Source organism: Cyprinodon variegatus, unplaced genomic scaffold (genome assembly GCF_000732505.1).
Source record: "Cyprinodon variegatus isolate N-32 unplaced genomic scaffold, C_variegatus-1.0 Scaffold587, whole genome shotgun sequence".
Taxonomy (NCBI): domain Eukaryota; kingdom Metazoa; phylum Chordata; class Actinopteri; order Cyprinodontiformes; family Cyprinodontidae; genus Cyprinodon; species Cyprinodon variegatus.
Window position 1 is genome coordinate 30,163 of NW_015151040.1, and position 13,559 is coordinate 43,721.

Here is a 13,559-nt window from a genome sequence, read left to right on the forward strand (position 1 = left end):
GCAACCTCGTTCTTTCAAAATATGACATTATAAAAACTGTTTTACTGCAGATTATATAAACCAGGGGTCTGCAACCTTTTATCCCTGTTCGGCTATATAAAGTCACTTAGGTTGTGTTTTCTTAAAAGGTCATGTTATATTTGCAGCACTATTATTTTTGTTAAATATTCACCATAGGAAATCAGCTTCCATCTTAAATTATCAACTGTTTATTTGTATTTTCAGCTAAAACGATTCATAAAGATGAAGCTTGGATTCTCTTCTATTCTCTTCTGTTCTTCTATATAATAATAATCTGATGATATATACCAACTTTAAAGCTCTTGTTTTTCACCTTTTAACAATGATTCATCTTTTGAGAAGTTTGTGACATCATTCCAGTTGAACACTGAGTTAATTAGAGACCCCCAGAGACTGCAGGCATCTCTAATTATCCAGCCTAAATGACCAACAGCCATACCTTTGAAAGGCCTCCCATATCCAGGTAGAGACAGCTCACAAAGACGTTCCAACCAACCCAGACAAACATCCACAGCAGGTACTGAGAAACCAGTAGCACAGTGGAAATTATTTATCACACAAACACAAGAAATCAAGCCAAATTGATTAATAAACAAGTTAAACTCCTCACCACGATGATGTAGCGCGATTGGTACTGGACGGCCCCAAACAGGCCCAGGATGACCATGATGATGTGGAAGAAGTTGACCATGATGGGGGCCCACTGGTAGCCCAGGAAGTCAAACACCTGCCTCTCCACGGCGGTTATCTGTTGCATCAGAAGAGGCGGAGATAAGAGACAATGCAGACTTTAATAAAACTAAGTGTGGGGCTGCTATAGCCCGTCATCATCACTTTTATGTGTGTTGTCAGGGCAACAAGGCCACGGGGGATAAAACATGTAGGGGGTGCAGCGTGAAGTCCTCCGAGGTCGTTGAGGAAGGGGGGCAGGGTGGGAAACAGGGACGAGGGGAGAGAGTGGGGGACAAAGAGGGTGTAGTCCTTTATTGTGTTCATTGTAGGCAGGTAAACTCTGCAGCAGAAGGAATACGTTTCTAATAAATCGAAAAACTGTCTCCTCAGGAGCATTTTAATCAGATAAAACAAAGTCAAACCAAATTAAAAACTTGAATCTTCAACCTGGCTTTTAGATTTGAATTTTTTTTTATTCTTTTTTTTTTTTTTTAATCAAAATCTTTATCAATGATTGAAAAAAAAAAATGCCTTTCAACATCAAAAAAATATACTGCTATTCATATTAAATCATACCTGTTGTTTCTACCTTTAATCTGATTTTAATGTTTTCAGTTTAATTTATTTGGTAATATAAGTTTATTATGTCTGCTCTATACTTAATCTTAACTCAAATGGATCCTTTATCTATTTTTTTCCGTCCTTGTTTCTAATCTCTGAAAGAACTTAGTTGATTGTGTGAAACAAAGGCCTTAGAAAAAACATGACAGATTCATTTCTTTTTGTTAAAAACAGCATTTAAATTTATTCCAACGCTTTTTACAAACCAGTAAATATTTTAGGCTCAAACGATTGACAAACAAACACATTTTACCTTAATTCTTCATATTCATACAGTGTCTATAACTAATGCATGAAACTATAGAGAACATTTAAAAATCATTTAAACATAAAATTTTTAATTAGCATCTAATTATTTATATGTAATCTAACAGCGTTTGTAAGAGTCTAAGCTAAATATATTTTTGCACATAATAAACAAATTCCAATAGGAGGTTAAGTTGTTTTTGTTTAACATTGTCTTGAAGCTGTAACCTTTTGTTAAACAGTTAAGAGTTGAAAATATGATAAGCAAAAGGTGCAACAGGTTTAATATTAGATAGGAATGTATCAGGTTTTAAATATTTGATTAGATAAAATAAACATTCTTGTGTTGAATTTTTTTTTTCTCTGTATTTTCAACCTTTTTTAGAAAGTAAACAGCTGGTTTGATCTATTTATATTGGAGAATAAGAAATGAAAATAACTTACCAACTGCACACAGCACAGCAGGGCCAGCATGCATCTTCCAGAGCAGCACCCCATCTTTCTCTGCTCTAATCAGTTGGATGGTGACAGTGATAACAATAGCAGATTTCCAGTTCTTCTCAGGCAGAAGCAACAACACATTGGCTTGGTAAATCCATGACCAGACATATGAGTGAAGCACACAGTGCAGTTTAACCTCTGGAGGAAAACACAGGAGGCTGTCCCTGCATGAGAACTATGGAGAAGGGGGAGGGGAATCAGATGTATGAGGGCTGATTCATGCCACGGCGAGGAAGAAAATTGGACTAATATCAACCTCAGGTTGTTAGAAGGGAGAAATATACTTGAAATATGTTTAAAACCTAAACATTTTTAATTACCATCTATCAAGTTAAGATAATTAACAGGGTTAATGCTTCGAAAAAGTATTTCCACCCCTTCACAGCTCAATCTCAGATACATAAAGTGGATCATTTATGGTGATAAGTCAACCTTAATTTTGAAGTTAAAGAAAAAGAATGCAAATTTTATAAATAAAAACTGAAAAGTGTGGCCTGTCTTTGCATTTAGTCCTTCTGAAGGAACATTTTGGTATATCAGCTTTTCCTGCAGCTACAGCTGTAGGGATTTTGACCTCTGTCTCTGTCAGCCTTTTGCTTTGAGACCGAAATTTTGGCAATTTCTTGCTTGCAGTTCCAGCTGAAGAGCATGTGTGAAGATACTATGGGTTTTTAAGTCATGCTACTAGATGCAGGTCCAGACTGTATGGTTTTAACACATAAACATCCTTTTTCTAAACCCTTTCACTCTTGCACTAGCTGTGTGTATGACATTTTTTTTTCCAAAAGTGCTGCTCCATCTATTTGCCCTTTAGTCTGTAGAGTGTCCCTATTCATGTGTACAAAAACAATCCCCAAAGCATGATGTTCCCACCATGGTGGGTTCAGGTTGATGTGCAGTGTTAGTTCAATGTTTCACATGCAGGTCTAAAAGTTTTTACTTTTTACTTCTTGTTTTGAGGTGTCCTTTCATCCACTGTTATAAGATTTTATCAATCCAAACCGCTTCTATAGATTTGGGCTGTGGTCTTACCCTAAAGGGCTAGTATAAGATTGTGACTTAAAAGTCCAAATTGGTCAATTAAAAGGATAAATTGATCATTGAAGAATAACAGCACCTTAGAAATAAACTGCTGAAATGAACATTTTCTGCAGGGTGACTCTGCATAGAGAAAATTTTTATTATCAACAGGATATTTTAGGTAGACTAGACAACTTTGCTGCATTAACCAGTCTCAGGAAACAACTCAAGGAATCTTTAGAAAAAATATGATTTACGGTAGGAAACAGAAAGCTTCCAATGCTACAATTAATGAACATAACTTGTTGGGTGATTTATTTTGAAGTAGATGTAAGCAGATCTATATGTATGCAGAGCACAAACTGTAGGTTAAGTACTTTCTTGGCAGGACAATGGATTCCAGACCTTCAAAAGACCTCTCCCTCATTATCTCTGTTTCCTTTGGAGGTGGCATGGATCAACCCTCATACAGCAACACGGTCCTCTGCTTCTGATAGGTGGCTGCTCATCTTCAGTGCTCTGAAGGCTCCAGCAGGTGGTGGCAGTGGTGGAGCGAAATAATTCAAAGGTGTTAAAAACTAAACTAAACCAAAGGAAAATAAACCTCAGGTCAAAAAGAAGCTGTTGAGTTTCTCTGGTTAAACAATGGGTGTGAGTAAAATAAAATAAAAAGGGGGGGGTGTTGTTCTATAACAGTTCATTTTAGCAGTTCAAAAACTCACTATATATTTTTCACATTCGCTTATCACTGAGGTTTACACAGAATTCAAAGAAAAAATACAGAAAATATCAAATTAAAGGCAATCCAAACAGAATATGAGTCCCCTTTGTCATGTATCAACAGAATAGATAGTGATGTAAAATGAGGCAGAGAATATTTTTTGCCTCACTTTAGGCCCTGTAGTACCAGCAGATCAGTGTTAAATTATCACTAAGCTGAGCATGTTTATTCCTCCTGATAGCTACCTCCAATTGGATCATACTAAAGCTCAGATCATCTGAAAATAATTTCTTTAACAAAAAGTTCCCTGCAATTGAGTAGGCGCTGCAGTCTATAAAATTTAAACCAACAGAACACTTGTGCATATGGTAACGGGAGATTTCATTTATGCACATTGAGCTGATTGATATTTAGCAACTCTATGATGCTGTCACGCAAATAAGACATCACATCTGCCACCAAGAATAAAGGTGATTCTTTGGTCTTTAGCTTTAGCCTCTGGAGCCCTTACCTATCAACAAGGTTTATTCTACATGAAGAATAAAAGGAGAGTTATGTTCTTGAGCTAAGCTTTTAACTGAGCTATCTCTACAGTTATGCTGCTATAGGCTTAGACTTCTGGAAGAAATAGGGACCCCTATTTCATCATTTTGCTTCATACTATCTCTATTCTTCCACTCTGCATTTTGTTAGTTTGATCTCTAACATTATGCTCTCTCTGCTTTTTCTCATAGTAGCTTCATCTGGTCTGTTCCTGGTTGGCTGTGACACCATCCTGGAGAGAAATATGAGCTGTGCTGCTGCCATCAACACCTTTGTTTATAGATGTTGGAGATCGGCCTGTTTTCCAGTGTAGTCCTGTTTCTCTGACTGTGACTGCCTGGATGTGCTCTCTTCATCCTCTGACATGGGACTTGGCTCGAAGCTCGTCTGCCTGGCTGTGTGTTTCCTGGACGCGGCCGCTTTTTACAGTTGCTTTTTGTATCCCTGCTTCTGTCTCCTTGAACCCCAGTCGGCCTCAGCAGATGGCCGCTCACACTGAGCCTGGTTCTGCTGGAGGTTTCTTCCTGTTAAAAGGGAGTTTTTCCTCTCCACTGTCGCTACAAGCATGCTTAGTGTGAGTGATTCCAGAAGAGTCAATGAGGGATGCAATAAACTGGTTTTCCTTAGATAGAAAACTTTGTATCAATTTGACTGGATGATCTGATTGAACTGTAAAGTGCCTTGAGATGACGTGTGTTGTGAATTTTGCATGATATAAATAAACTGAATTTTCCCTCCATCCATCCATTTTCTGAACTGTTTATAATATCTTAATATAGACTCCTTCTAAACTTTTAAAATTGAGTCAACCGTTGGTCCTCTAATTGCACTTCCATAAATTTCCGTGGGGTGGCGCTGGAAACGAAAAGGCAGGTTAATAATTTGGGGTCTCCAGCTCTGCCTGTGTCACATGGAAGCAAGGCAGCTGAGCTGAGGGGATGTGAGCAGAGATGGAGGGGGCTTAAGGGACCGAGGCAGCCGCAGATCATTTTGGAGACGCATCAGGATCTTTATTTTTATCATCATCAGCAGCCGGATAAAGAAAAAAAGGGGCAGGTTGAGCTCTTCCCAGCCTCTCCTCTTGGCTGGGGGTGCGCGGACAGGGCGCATGAAGGATGCCACATGAACTATGCTGCATCCTCATCCTACAGTGAAGAAGCCCAGCTGTTGGTTTTGCTGTGATTATGTTCGCATGGAGCTTTTGGTCTGATGGGAAGCAGAAACTGAAGGAAGCGACAGGAGCCGATGCTGCGCCTCCCCAGACCTCTGAGCTGAGTGAGTACAGGGGGGCTGCTATAGCGCAAAGCTGAGTGTGACAGGCTGGAGGGAGGCAGAGAGGAGGAGGAGGAGGAGGAAGAGGAGGAGGGGGTCATTCATGTACATATAGATTCAGCTCGATAAGCATCTTTTATTCTTCTAGGAAACGCAAGCTGTGTCTCTTTGTGCTGCTTTGTGTTTTCTCCATCTGCTCAAACATCCAACACAAACGCACGTGCGCAGTCCCCTCAGCATCACCGCATCGCCTTTATTTTGGGATTTAATCCGCATTCATCGGATAATAATAACTCCATTGTGTTTTGATGAGAAGGGGACAATTAGGGCACTTTTTTATGTGTGAATTTGATATAAATAATAATAATAATAATAATAAAAAAAACACATTAACCTTCACTTTAAAAAAATGTCCCCTCACGCCTCCCTCACCCCCATCGCGGCTGATTAATTGGGGGTGTGGAGAGGATCTGGCTTTGTCGCGTTACTTAGCAGCTGACCTCGGGGACACAGCATCCCATCCTCACTTTGATCTGGAAATGAATCGGAAACGCTTTGATGATTAGGAGGAGGCAATGAAAGGACCTGGGCTGCAGGCTCCAGAAAGCAAATCCCTGAAAATAAGCACTGCATCAGAGTCTGTGTCTTTCTACGTTTTTTTATTGTAACGCCTAAAGCACCCAGAGAGCAGGAAGACCCCCCCGCCCCCCCAGTGTCAGTCGGCATCAGAGGAGTCGTGGTTTGTAACCTGTTGTCAGCAGCATTGCTGCAGCTTGAGCCCAGAGGCGCGGCGAGCCGCGGCCAGCCAGCAGTCTGAGTGTGATTGATGCGTGCTGAGCTGTTACCATCATGAGCCAGCCTCCCTGGACACGCACACACACAGAAGCCCTTCATGCATGAATATCTTTATTTTAGCAAATGAAAAAAAAAAAAAAAAGGAACTCTGTAAAACCATGGTGCTGAGCAGGGGCGTTGGTAGAGCAAAGAGGACAGTGGAAGCACAAGTTTGGATTAATTAGTGCATTTCTGCAACAAATCAGCTAAATACCACAACAATCAATCAGTGATGTTGGTGAAAATGATTTAACATAACTAGAAAAAAATGCCTTGTTGATGTCAAAGGTCAGGGGATATTAGGAGGACTATTTCCGTTTCTTAGAACAGGGCAGAATAGCAGCTCTGAAAGGACATGCTGAACCTTGAAGCAGATTGGCCACTATAGTAGGAGACACCAGGATTCACTACTGTCAGCTCAAAGCAGGAAAATGAGGCTCATCAGCAAATTATATTAACAGATTGAAAAATCATTTTCTGGTTGGATGCAGGGACACTTTTAGAAAATGTAAAGGGGTGACCAGGCAGGGGCCAATTTGCGCTGAGAGGTGACTGGGAACTGCTAGGTGCCTGCAGTTCAGGGTGAATCTATACTGATCACAATGAAGCAACAGGAAAATTAATGAAGCAGCTATATTTTCCAAATCACCGGATTTTCAAGAGACAATAGCTACTAAAGCAATGCACATATAATGCTGGATAAATCCCTTTATCTTTCTACAATATTTTTATATTTAAATGGGTTGAGCAGGTGTTCTTTATCTTTAACTACCTGGAAGACTCCTAGATGTATGCAGGGAAAACATATACCCCAAAAATCATAAAAACATATTCTTAGTTCTCTTTAATTGTATCATATTGTTACGAAAAAGTAAATGCTGTATTTTCATAATTAAGTTTTAAATGTCATAGTAGGACATTCCATGTGGTATCACTTCCGCCACCCTCTGATTTAGAAGAGAACTGCTTGTTCCAGAGGTGGTGAATTACATCCCAGTGGGAACAACAAATCACCTGTGTGGCCATTGAATGGGTAGGGGGTGGCTTTAGCATCCCCCACCCCCCTGATCTGCCCCACGGTTGGATCAGACATAGATCCATTCTGTTTTGGATCAGGCTGTTGGTCGTTAAATACTGTGGGTATATATCAGCACCACTCTTTGGGCTCATTAGTACCAGCCAAAAGCCAGATCTATAGGTGATGACCATGCAGATTAATTGCACCATGTTATAAAGCTTATATAATCTCAAACTGGTTTCTTGGAAGATGAAAATAATGCAACAGTAGTCTGAGGGGCTCCAGATATTAATCCAATGAAAAAAGCAAGTCAAGCTGTTTGCATGTTCCCACTGGTATTTAGGGATTTATTTGCTGATCTCTGAGGTTGGAAGGCCATCTTCTTAGAACCCTAATCTTTAGCTCCCTCAGGTCCTTTGGTTTATCTGTTTCTTGGATTGCACTCTTCTGGAAACAGGTCTCACAGGTTGCCCTTACAATCTGCTGTAGTCACTCCTCCAGTTTCAGGATCAATTGATGACAACTTCCATCACCGAGGCTAAACCCACAGCGGTGGGTAGTTACTAGTTACATTTGCTTGAATAAAATCTTGAAAAAAGTGTATTTTTAGGAGAACTTTACTTCTTACTTTTACATTAGCAGAGATGGGAAGTAACGAAGTACAAATACTTCGTTACTGTACTCAAGTAGATTTTTCTGATATTTTTACTTTACTTTACTACCGGTACTTATTTTTATGGAGACTTTTTACTTCTACTCCTTACATTTTTACACAAATATCTGTACTTTCTACTCCTTACATTTTAAAAAATTGTCTCGTTACTTTAGTTTTGAATCATTTCAATGGAGTTACCGTTATTATTTTTCACGTCATCAATACCAAATTCAATCTAATTGGATGGGAATCTACGTTGCATTTGACGCACCACTACAAGATGAATCGACAGATTCGGCGGTATTCATTCGCGGCAAATCATTGCAGCTTGGTGGCGGTGGCGTTAGCATAGTAGCATGGACGACGAGATGATTGAAAATGAACACAACGGAGATCTAGTCCTATTGGCAGACATCCATTTAAAATGTAGGCAACGGCATGAAAAAAGTGGTTTCTACTTTTACTTTTATACTTTAAGTAAATTTCCAAGCCTGTACTTTGTTACTTTTACTTGAGTAAAGAAGTTTAATCAGTACTTCCACTTTTACCAGAGTATTTTTTAACACAAGTATCTGTACTTTTACTCAAGTACGGAAAGTGAGTACTTTTGCCATCTCTGTACATTAGTAATATATTCGAGAAACATCGCTACTCCGTCTTCGAACATCAGGTGAATATACGGTAAAGAGTCAATGTTGCCCCTAGAAGTTTGTTATCATCATCTGCTCAAGTATTTCATTTTTTAAATCTTTCTTTATTGTATTTTTCATTTATTTCAATCACTAAAATACCAGAATGTGTGCATAATCCCTGCTTGCTTTATTTTTAATCATTAAATCAGATATATCACCCAGTATTCAACTCGTCTGAGTAATTTTACTTTTTTACTAAAATAAGAAACTGTTGAATCAGTGCTACTCTTACTTTAGTACAACTTTTGGGCACTTTACCCACCTCTTCTCAACCAGTGTATTCTCATCATGAGTTCGTATGAAATCGTACGAAAAGTTATGCACCGTAATTTCGTACGTTTTTGACGTTTTTTTCGTTGTATTTCGTCGTATTTTTACGTCTTGCCTCGAGACAAGATATCCTTGCGCATGCGCATCTTACGCACCATTCAATAACATAGAATTTAACATACAATTAACCCTAAACCTGACCCTAACCCTAAGATGCAAAACAGCAAGCAACGTAGTTGGAGACATGAAGAAGTGATTATTGCACTGTTTTTCCCAGTTTTACGTCCGTCCGCGGATCTGCTTTTTTCGTCTGTCTGCCTGCGCATGCGTACTGATCTGTTTTCCCGAGGAAAAACGTCAAAAACGTACGAAATACTGTGCATAACTTTTCGTAAGATTTCATACAAACTGATGAGAATATGTTGTCTCAACACAACATCTTTTTTTCCTCTTTGTGCATGTAGTATTTCTGAGCTTCTGTGTCTCTTCTTGATGTTGCTATCACTTGAAAACACAGCTCCCCTATATCCACCACTTTGATGTCCAGTTTTTTGGTCTGGAAATATACTGAAGGAAAATTCTCAACCACTCTTGGTGATGTTTTCACACTTTGCTTCTGGGACATTCAGCCAGTGCACAGGTGTGTTTATGCTGTCCTAGGGTTTAGACTTAGGGACATCTGTCCATAGCTTGCATTTTTTGTCCTCTTTGAAACAGTAGACCTCAGCCTCTACTGCTCTTGTACCAGGAGCCCTTTCCTCTGTGGCTGCACTATCCACCTACCCACCTTCTCTGGGTATTGATAGGACTTTGTGACTAGTACACACCCTACCGATGCTTGTCCTGGTCTTTTTCTTACATTCTGGGTTCCTCCTGGCAGAGACAGTCATTTTGCAGCTTATGACTTGAGCTCATATTGGAGATGTATTGCTAAATCTTTGCCGTTTCTTTCCAAGTAGGGCTTTGGTACTCTCTGGACCTTGGCTTTCTTCCCTCTGCGTGGTATAGCTGGCCGGATGCCTCTGTGCATTGTGAGGGGCGTCCTTGTCCTAATCGATGCATAATTCACCAGTTAGGATTGTCCTTCTAAAACAAGCAGGACAGCTGCTATTAAAGGTATACTATGCAACCGGTGTTGATTTTCCAGCGAGGCTCCCCCCAGAGGGCGAAAGTAAAAGTGCATTGTCGTAAATATGCACAGCTGTTCTCCTGGTTTCTCCGTCAAGCCAGGCGCGGTTGTTTTGAGCTTAGCAGACAGGCGAACGCAACGAATCACCATGTGTACTGCGGTAAGTGACTATTTTGTTCCAATTTTCGAGTTTGAAAATTTCGCTGTTTTCTCGCTGGTTCCGCCATGATAACTGCACAAATATCGCCACTGCGCTAGCAACGAGCATGCCTTTCACTGGGCGCGTCTAGCAGTTCTCGCCGTAAAGCAAGACCAACTCTCGCGATGCACGAGACTTCTGAGCATGTGGGTGCGGCCCAAGGGCTCCTGCAATTGCAAGTACGGTATTTCCCCTACAGACCACCAGGGCGGCCGAGAAAACCTTTGTTCGACCTGAAATGACTCATTGAATCATCCAAAACGTTATGGAACACATTAATTAACTGAAAAATGTTTTGCATAGTATTGTCCTGTGTGTCTTTGTGTTGCCCTGCGATGGACTGGCGACCTGTCCAGGGTGTACCCTGCCTCTCGCCCATTGACTGCTGGAGATAGGCACCAGCACCCCTCGCGACCCCACTCAGGACAAGGGTGTAAGAAAATGGATGAATGGATGGATGTTGCATAGTATGCCTTTAAGGAGTTTGGCACCCTTGGTACAGGCTCCTAAGGATGTTCTGTTGGCTTGGGATTGGGTGACTGTGTAGGCCAAGGAGTACAGTGTACCCATCATTCATAAAAAAGTTTGGGCTTGTACTTCTAGTAGATTCAAAGTGGGGCTAACTGGGAGCACTGGGCCTATGATTAGTCTTTTTTTTTTTAAATCAAAATTTAGTTACTTAAAATTTCTGTAGTGAAAATATTATTTGGATATCTGTTTTTTTTTTTTTTTTTGGATATCATTGATAGTTCCTGTATTTTCCTGAAAACCACACAGTGTTTTCTCAAACAATAGAAACACATTGATACGGCATTAAAAAAAAATTAAAATGCCATCACAAACTCCTATCACACAAATTTTGGGAAGTCATTGGAAGCAGATTTTTTTTTTAAAGTGTAGTTTCTTTGAGGCGGGTTTAAATAATGATTTACCCCCAATAAAAATAGAAAATCAGACTGTGAAACGTTCTGTAATGGAAAGAAAACTCTATCACTCTATAGGTCAGTGTGATGGATATAACATAAAATATCTTACTTGTAGCTTTAATTTCTAAGAGGCCTACACATATTTTTTTCTTTGTGTTGATGATGCTTATTTGAGCAGAAGCGTTGTAAATACTAGACCCTCTTTACACATTTAGGCTTCAGCTTTCTTCCTCACAGGGGCATGGTTAATCTTTGCAAGCAAACATTTGACCTAATTCACATTCTCACACAATAGCATCCTCCCCTCTCTCTCTATCCCTTCCTCCACCTAGTACACACACACACAGACACACACACACACACCCAACCGTGTTCCTGTTATTTGTGTCACATGGAGGGTGAGGATTTTGCTCCACATGAACTCCCAGGTGGTTTATCAAAACCTGAGCAGACTGACATAGCTGGGCCACTCCTGGCTGGTGCGGCCTGATTCCAAAGGGACTCTAGTTTTATCAATAATGAAAACACATGTGAATGCACAACCTGTTCCTGGAAAATTAAACTTTCACTGACTGTAATCAGGACTAGCTGTGTTCCCAGAAGTGTCTTTTCCATGAAGCTTACACCCTAAATGCTTGTCTGCCTTTGAGACCTTGTCTGTTATTTTGCACAAAAACATTAAACATTCAGCTAAAGGAGATTATGGTGACCTTTAAATGTGATATAAAATGTTTGCAGTCAAGCAAATGTGCTGTCTGGCATGCTTCAGACTTCTTCCTTAGGCTCTCAGATGCTGAAACAGATCCAAGTCTACAGGTGAACCGGAAAAAATAGATTCTTTTATGATTAAAGGATTAAATTTCAAAGTCGATACACTGCAAAGAAATCTCACACATACTTTATTCTGGTGCTTGATTTCCTCTTTCTGTTTAGAAAAATCCAATAAATTAATTTCCTGCAAAATGACTGGAATAAAATGTCAAACTTTTGTAACATTTTAATGGAAATAAGTTTTTTGTGTTGTTAATTTAAACATCAATAAATCTTATTATTTTTTTCAATGTGTGAAAGACCAACATGATTAAGTTTCTTAATGTAAAATAGAAGAATATGGCTTAATTTAGTTTTTTCATGAATGAACATCTGAAAGGTTGCATGGTTTTGAGTAAAGCTGTTTGAGTCCTTCTACCTGATTTGGTCATCAAGAAACTGTCATTTTTACCCATTCTTCTTTTTAAATGATCCCCGTTCTAACTCAGATGATTGTCTGTGAATGTCAAAGTTCATATCTTGACACAGATTCTCAATTAAATTTAGATCTTAGTAATTTTGAAGCGACAATATTTAGATCTAAAGCCTTCCATTGTAGCTCTGATTGTATTTTTAGGATCTGTAATCAGTTTCTTTTGCTGCCTCTAATGGGATGTCTTCCAGGATTGTCCCGTATTTAGCTCCATCCAGCAACTCTGACCACCTGACTCTGCTAAACAATCATCTCTCCACAACATAATGCTGTCATCACCATGTCTTAGTGTCAAAGTAGTGTTTTTCAGAATGATATTCCAAGTTGGTAAACTGTTTTGGATGTGGACTGAAAGCTTTGCAGCGTCTTTGACATGACTTGTCACTGGCATGAAAGTTGCTTTCAAAAAGGACATCCTTCCTGTCAGTTTACCACAAATTCTTCACTTGTAGAGTGCAAGGCTAACATGCAATCACTGCAGCTCCACTAGAGTTACGATGGACATTATGGCTGTACTTTTAAATGTGTTGTGGATGATTTTTAAAAAGACCCGCCCTCTCCTCTTAAAACAAAAAAAAGCGCATGCAAGAGCATGCACGGGCCCATGCATCCTCGTGCACGCTCTGTTTAAAATGTGCTGTTCTCATCGCTCATACAAGCTTACTGTGTCCACATACAGCGGGGACTATATAGTGGACTTTATAGCAACAGTTAACTGACTGTTCGGACAGATGATCACTGCTTTTTGCTCCGTTGCGGTGCCTGCACCACCTTTGTTATTAGTCGTCGCTGTCTGGTAGCGACAGCCTATGGCAAAAGCGGGCCGCTGTGACAGCAAATCCCATAATGCTTCGCGAGGAGAGCTCTCTGCACAAAGCATCCTTGGATATATCTGCCTCTTCTGAGGCCTTTCTTTTCTTCTCATACACTTCGTAGACACTTTTTCTCTTACGGCCCTCGGCCATTTTCAAAGAAC

General features: G+C 39.9%; 2 protein-coding genes across 5 annotated transcripts in view; one reads left to right on the forward strand and one right to left on the reverse strand.

Moving 5' to 3' along the window:
* Window positions 1-2,211, reverse strand: part of LOC107095955 (sodium/potassium-transporting ATPase subunit beta-1-interacting protein 4-like) — a 6,336-nt gene extending 4,125 nt beyond the window's left edge. For both annotated transcript variants that reach the window (XR_001481774.1, XM_015392351.1), the window contains exons 1-3: window positions 2,005-2,211; window positions 632-769; window positions 461-541 (exon numbers count right to left, since the gene is read on the reverse strand). Coding sequence is in view for 1 of the 2 variants with exons in the window: in XM_015392351.1 (XP_015247837.1) it covers window positions 461-541; window positions 632-769; window positions 2,005-2,058 (273 nt within the window). In the remaining variant the exon portion in view is untranslated. The remainder of the gene's footprint in view (window positions 1-460; window positions 542-631; window positions 770-2,004) is intronic.
* Window positions 2,212-5,249: 3,038 nt separating this feature from the next.
* Window positions 5,250-13,559, forward strand: part of LOC107095959 (uncharacterized protein C6orf132 homolog) — a 37,208-nt gene continuing 28,898 nt past the window's right edge. For all 3 annotated transcript variants that reach the window (XM_015392357.1, XM_015392358.1, XM_015392359.1), the window contains exon 1: window positions 5,250-5,620. The gene's annotated coding sequence lies outside the window, so the exon portion shown is untranslated. The remainder of the gene's footprint in view (window positions 5,621-13,559) is intronic.